This window comes from Boeremia exigua (assembly GCF_020726555.1).
Source record: "Boeremia exigua strain MPI-SDFR-AT-0100 chromosome Unknown C7974scaffold_3, whole genome shotgun sequence".
Taxonomy (NCBI): domain Eukaryota; kingdom Fungi; phylum Ascomycota; class Dothideomycetes; order Pleosporales; family Didymellaceae; genus Boeremia; species Boeremia exigua.
The window spans coordinates 3,168,741-3,175,013 of NW_025763520.1; the positions used below are offsets into that span (position 1 = coordinate 3,168,741).

At 49.6% G+C, this 6,273-nt stretch overlaps 2 protein-coding genes across 2 annotated transcripts; both read left to right on the forward strand.

Annotated features, from left to right (window-relative positions):
• The first annotated feature begins 739 nt into the window (after positions 1-739).
• C7974DRAFT_470310 (FAD dependent oxidoreductase) lies at positions 740-2,549 on the forward strand. Its single transcript, XM_046146456.1, has 4 exons — positions 740-1,038; positions 1,102-1,391; positions 1,482-2,055; positions 2,119-2,549. Exons 1-4 carry the CDS (start codon positions 780-782, stop codon positions 2,388-2,390), a joined length of 1,395 nt encoding a protein of 464 aa, XP_046000928.1. The 5' UTR covers positions 740-779; the 3' UTR covers positions 2,391-2,549.
• Positions 2,550-4,071: 1,522 nt separating this feature from the next.
• Positions 4,072-5,855, forward strand: C7974DRAFT_450217 (aldehyde dehydrogenase; the record flags this gene model as incomplete). The annotated part of the gene is made up of 5 exons (XM_046145731.1): positions 4,072-4,109; positions 4,229-4,714; positions 4,766-5,110; positions 5,157-5,578; positions 5,647-5,855. 5 exons carry the CDS (start codon positions 4,072-4,074, stop codon positions 5,853-5,855), a joined length of 1,500 nt encoding a protein of 499 aa, XP_046000929.1.
• Between the last annotated feature and the right edge of the window lie 418 nt (positions 5,856-6,273).

Sequence of the window (6,273 nt, forward strand, 5' to 3'; positions counted from 1 at the left end):
CGAACTCGATGACTCGTGTTCTATCTCGTCCAACAAGAACAATCATCTTCGACTATAACATCGACAACAAGTCAGCTCTTTTGGGATTACAAGCATAGATCATCGATCCTATTACGACCCAACATTGGTCTTACCATGAAGTGATGTATGCGAGTATGAATAAATGTGTCGCACATTGAGCCAACGCCTAGCCTACACGTACAGGCTTTCAATTCTGTCAACATCCAGGATGCGTCATACTGAAATCCGATAAGGCATTCTATGTGTTGGCCCCTTCGTCTCACTAGTCCTCGTGGCTGCGATCCTACTCGATCACTGACCGGGCGTTTCTTGAGTCAAAGCTAGGATTGGTTCAGTGATCACGGCAATTGTAGCAGGTCCTGAAGTCCCTTGAGATTCGGTAATCGGTACATTGATGTAGTAGTGATAGGCCCAGATGACGTGGGACTTCTCTGGCATAGATTTATCTGCCGCGGGACGAATCCCATAAGCCCATGTGTTTCAGCGGTCCTATCACCGCTCAATCATAGTTATCTTGAGATGTGTTCTTGGGTATTATGATAGACCGGTCCATTGCGTTCCGTATCCATCGCGGTTTGCGCCCCAGCAATCTCAGCCGCTTCCTTGCCGGCGACCGGCCCGGTCTGTAGATCCCCGATGAGCACCATCCATGGCTGGCGCATTCGCGCCGACTCGAAAGTCGAAACTGTAACAGCCTCGCAACACGCGTGCTTCATCAAACAATTGTTAGTCTGAGGAATTCGAGTTTACAGGCCGAAATGTCCTCCTGCGAAAGCAAATTCCCGGTTGCCGGTGCTATTCCGTCCTATTGGAGAAAACAAGTCGATCCAATCGACAGCCACCGCAGCGCCGAAACCCTTGGCACCGACGCCGATATCGTGGTCATTGGTGCAGGGTATGTGGGCGCATCGATCGTGCATCATCTCATAGAGGAACACACGCGCTGCGACCGTCCACTTCCATCAATACTCATTCTCGAAGCCCGCGAAGCCTGCTCTGGGGCTACCGGAAGAAATGGTACGTAATTTATCAGCTGCCAAAATTGATTCCTGTAATCACTAATTGATCGTCCATATCCAGGCGGTCATCTGAAGCCCGACCCCTTGTTCAGAGCGGCCAGTATCCTTGAGACGCATGGGAAAGCGGTCGCGGAACATGTAGCTTCGTTTGAGGCTCGTCAGGTCGTTGCAATCAAAGATCTAGTCCAGCGCGAAGGTATTGACTGTGACTTTGAAGAAACGACAGTCGCAGACGTGTGTTTTTACAATGGCGGCCGGGATAAGATCAAAGCCGATCTAGCAAGAGTTGCTAAAGCAGGAATCTCTACAGCGAAAGAAGTAGAGTATAGTTCGGGTATCGAGGCTGAGAAGGTATGTACACGTGGGAGACATATCACAAATAACCTCTCGCTTGCTCACGGTTTTGTTCCTCGAACTGCAAAGACCTGACGATGTCTGCAGGTATCCGGTGTCCGAGGAGCCGTATCCTGCCTCACATATAACGCAGCGCGGCTTTGGCCCTACAGACTCGTGGCACACCTACTGCAAAAAGCTGTGTCTCTCGGAGTCAGTTTACAAACCCACACACCGGTCACGCACATTTCAGCTGCAAACGCAAACGCGCAGAATCACCGCTGGCTCGTCCACACCCCCCGCGGCACCGTAAAAGCCATGACCATCATATACGCCACCAACGGCTACACCTCCGCCCTCGTCCCAGAGATGAGAGGCAAGATCGTACCCGTCAAAGGCATAGTCGCGCGGCTGGCGGGCGTGAACGCGCCGAAGCTGATGCAGAGCTATATGATGCGCTTCTCGGAGTACGAGTACGACTACATGATCCCCCGGCCGGACGGCAGTATCATACTGGGCGGCGCGAAACGGGATTTCTACAGGAACCTGGATGAGTGGTTTGATGTGGTGGATGATAGTAAGGTGATCGAGAGTGCGCGACGGTACTTTGACGGATATATGCAACGGCATTTCCACGGGTGGGAAGACAGCGGTGTTCAAACGGAAGATGTCTGGACTGGTAGTAAGTCTTCCACCACCGGAATAGCACACTCAAGATTTGAAACTAATACGTTCTCCCTGCTAGTCATGGGTTACTCAAACGACGGCTTCCCATATGTTGGACCGGCATGCGGTCGGACCGGCCAGTACATGTGCGCGGGGTTCAGCGGGCATGGCATGCCGCAGATCTTTTTTTCGGCAAAGGCAGTAGCGTCCATGATTGTGACTGGTGATGCGGAGGAGGTGGATCTTCCTGCGCCATACCGCATCTCTGAAAGCAGGTGGTATCAGCCTAAGGATCACGTCTCTTTGAAGATGTGGAAGCAGATTTCAGAGTCTACTCGAGCAAGAATATAGTCCTAACAGCTTATCTAGGAGGATAGGTAGTAGCTCGGAATATCTAGTAGATGTTCTAGGATATCTAGTAGCTTTCTAGATACATCTAGTAGATATAGTACTAAAAAGACAGAGTTTAGATAGAGTCTAGGTATAAAAGGTAACTACTAAGAGTCTAGCACTAGTAGTAAACTATATAGATTTAATAACTAGAAGTATTATATACTAAGTTTAGAGATTACTAGTACTCTAGTATAGGTCTAGTATACATAGTAACTCTACTCTAGAGCGACCCTTTTAATCGAAGTACTTCTCGAGCTAGAGCCCTAAACCGTGCCCTCCAGCGTGCACTATACCGAGCATGGTCCAAACATTACGCCCTACTATAGCACCGATGCGCGGGTCCTTCCGAGGAGAGCGTTGCCGTGGCCCAAGCATTCCTACTGGCTTTCCTATGCGAGCCAGCATCAACAAGTTTTAGCTTAGTGGCACAAATGCACAGGCGATAATCGAGAGCTCGCCAGGTCTTGAAATAAATTTACACGTTGCGGAACGAGACGGTGTGAGCAGTGTCATAGAACCGCTTCTCTTGTCGGCGAGCTCTGCACCAGCATTGCTGCGCAATCTAGAAGTATGTATAGACTTCAGGCTCGTGTGGGTGGAGCCAGAGTTCATTTTAGGATGGTGTCAGTCCGGTTTGGGGTTAGGTGCCCGGACGTGCAACCCTCACAGAACAATTGCCCTTGCCATCCATGCTTCGGCAACCTTCGTCAAGCAAAGAGCACTGTGTTGCGACTTCCGTCACAACTCTCAAAACATTATCGCGTCTGAGGAAACAGAACGCCAGGAAAGCATGAAACCCAAGGTAAAGCTGTGAATCACGAGGCGGAATCGAACAAGTAACGTTAATTAAACGATCGAGGGCTCATCCCCGTTGGCACTTCACGGTAGCTCCGCCTCATTCCGTGCCCTTCCTGTCTGATTCAGGCTAACTATAAGCATCTCTTTGTGGACAGGATCAGCCAAGCTCATAGGAGTAACGCGAACGCATCAATGTTGACCTTATTCAACGCTGTATTTCCTACGCATCAACAGTGGAGCAGATTTAGTGTCCCTACCCTGCAAGATCCCTGCCTTTACGTGACGAACGCTCTACTTGAGTTTTTTCTTTGCAGGCCCGTTCAGACTTTTTCAGATCACTCTCTTCTATAGGTCTAACGATCTCTGCAGATCAAGTCACTAGTGAGTCTGCTGTTTTCTCGGCATAATCAATAACTCTGTAGTCAGATGACCAGCAATGTCAATGCCGAGTTGTGTGCGAGTATATTATATAGTCTGTTCTCCATGGAAATCGCCGTCAAGCATGGGACCCTCCCTTCCCCCGATGTTCACGACGCGTGTCGTTTGAGCTCAAATCAACGGACGAAGAAGGGCGGGAAAGTTACTGCTAGGAGTACTCTGCTTTCCTCCATTCTGCTCTCGTGATCTGTTCTCGGCTTATAAAAGAACGCTCAGGGTAAATTAAAACATAGTTAGAACGAAACGCAAACTAGAAAAGATGAAAGGCTAACGCTTTTAGGAAAGACAATTCGCCAAGGCCTGGAGCAATCCTAAGACCGAGTAAGGACCTTCAAACCAATCAGTAAACTAGCAGGGTTTCCGAGTAGGCTGTATTTCCGAGTAGGCTGTAACATGTTGTGTCATGCAAGCCTGCGAGGGAGCTCACGGCGTATTTAAAAGGTGTGGTGAGACAGCGATGTGATCGATCACACTTTATTCACCATTCTTGAGCCGCTGCATACCAAGGCAAAAAGTACGAAATCAGTGTAAACATGGTTGAATACTCCCACTTCATTCAGAACGAGGCATGCATACTTGTTCCATGCACCCCTCGCCATCGCTAACATACACCATCAGTGGGTCACGGGCTCATCATCCGCTACATTAGAGGTCTTTAACCCCGCCACGGATGAATCCGTCGGCAAGATCAACTGCGCCCGCGAAGCAGAACTCGATGCTGCCGTCGCCGCTGCCCGAGCAGCTTTCGAGCCCTGGGCAGCTACGCCTGCTGTTAAGCGTGCTGCTTTGCTCAATAAGCTCGCCGATCTGATTGATGCCCACAACGAGCAGCTTGCAGAAGATGAAGTGAAAGCTATGGGACAACCAGCTTCCATTGCTCGAGGATCAATCGTGCCTGCAACGTCGGCCACATTCAGATACTACGCTGGTTGGGCGGACAAGATTGAGGGTCTGGCCTTACCTTCGGAGGACGGCACGTTTAATGTGACACAGTACGAGCCACTTGGTGTATGCGCTGGTATTGGTCCTTGGAATGTTACACTTTCGTGAGTCCCCTAGCGGCGGTAACACATTTTCAGAGCTTATTCAAATAACAGCACGCTCTCGTGGAAGGTAGCTCCTGCGCTGGCTGCCGGTAACACTGTTGTCTACAAGACGTCAGAGAAATCGCCCTTTAGCGTGCTTCTCCTTGCACAACTGTTCAAGGAGGCTGGATTCCCTGCCGGTGTCTTCAATCTCATCTCTGGAGACGGGATGACTGGCGCTCTCATTGCGTCCCACATGGACATCGACAAGGTCTCCTTCACCGGCAGTGGGCCGACTGGTCGCAAGATCATCGAGGCGGCCGCGAAGAGTAACTTGAAGAAGGTCACTTTGGAGCTGGGCGGCAAATCGCCCTCCCTAATTTTTGACGATGCAGACATCGAGAATGCCTTGACCGCGTATGCACTCCCTCCTAAATGTGGCAAGCTGTTAACGTGAGATCAGAAACTCCCAAGGCTTCCTTTTCAACAGCTCCCAAGTCTGCATCGCCTCCTCCCGCGTCTTCGTGCAAAGCTCCATTGCAGACAAGTTCATCGAAGGTCTTAGGGCCCGTTTCGCCGCCTTGGACGCTACTGTCGGCGACCCAAACTCCCCTACTACCTTCCTAGGTCCTCTGGCCGACAAGGGTCAGATGGAGCGCGTGCTTGGATATGTGGAATCGGGCAAATCGGAAGCGACGCTGCTTTTCGGTGGCGAGCGTAAGGGCGACAAGGGAGCTTTTGTGCAGCCTACTCTCTTCCTAAATCCTGCCAAAGACGCCAAGATTTACAGGGAAGAGATCTTCGGACCCGTTCTGAGTGTTTTGACGTTCGAAACGGAAGAGGAAGCCGTGAAGTTAGCGAACGATACCAGCTTTGGTCTTTCAGGTAAGTGTTTCACCACGCCCGGAATACGCGATATACACCTGCAGATCAAGTGACTGATGAATAAACAGCCAGTGTCTATACCGGGAGCACGGGGCGTGCTCTACGTATAGCATCCAAGATCCGGGCTGGCACCGTGGGTGTCAATGCACCCTTCATTCCAAGTCACAAACTTGTGTTTGGTGGATATAAACAGAGCGGTCAAGGCAGAGAGTGTGGGAAGGAGGGGCTATATGCTTACTTGCAGGCGAAGACTATTAGCATCAGCTTAGCTGTGTGACCTGTAGAGAGCAAATATTACGCCTTCACCCTTTAACCAGCCAGCAATAATTCTCGCGAAGCTAGTTCTAAGTCGTGGTTATGCCTAGCAAATTGTTTTAGCTAGTCTCTAAGCTAGCAAAACTAATATAATTTAATTATTTGCTAAATTCTCTTTATCTATAATAAACTTGTAGCACGCGCAAATTATAATACAATAGCAAAACCTATAGACTATATCTCCCCCCCCCCCCTTCCTTTTCCCTCCCCTCCTAACTCTCCTCCTAGTTAATTCTAAAGACTAGGGATAGGCTAATAGGTAAGCCTCTCTAAGGGAGATAGATTAGGTATAGGTATAAGACTAGATAGGAAGCAAGGAGGCTTAATAAGTCTATATTTTAAATCTTAATATAGTAATATACTAAGTAGCTAACATAGGT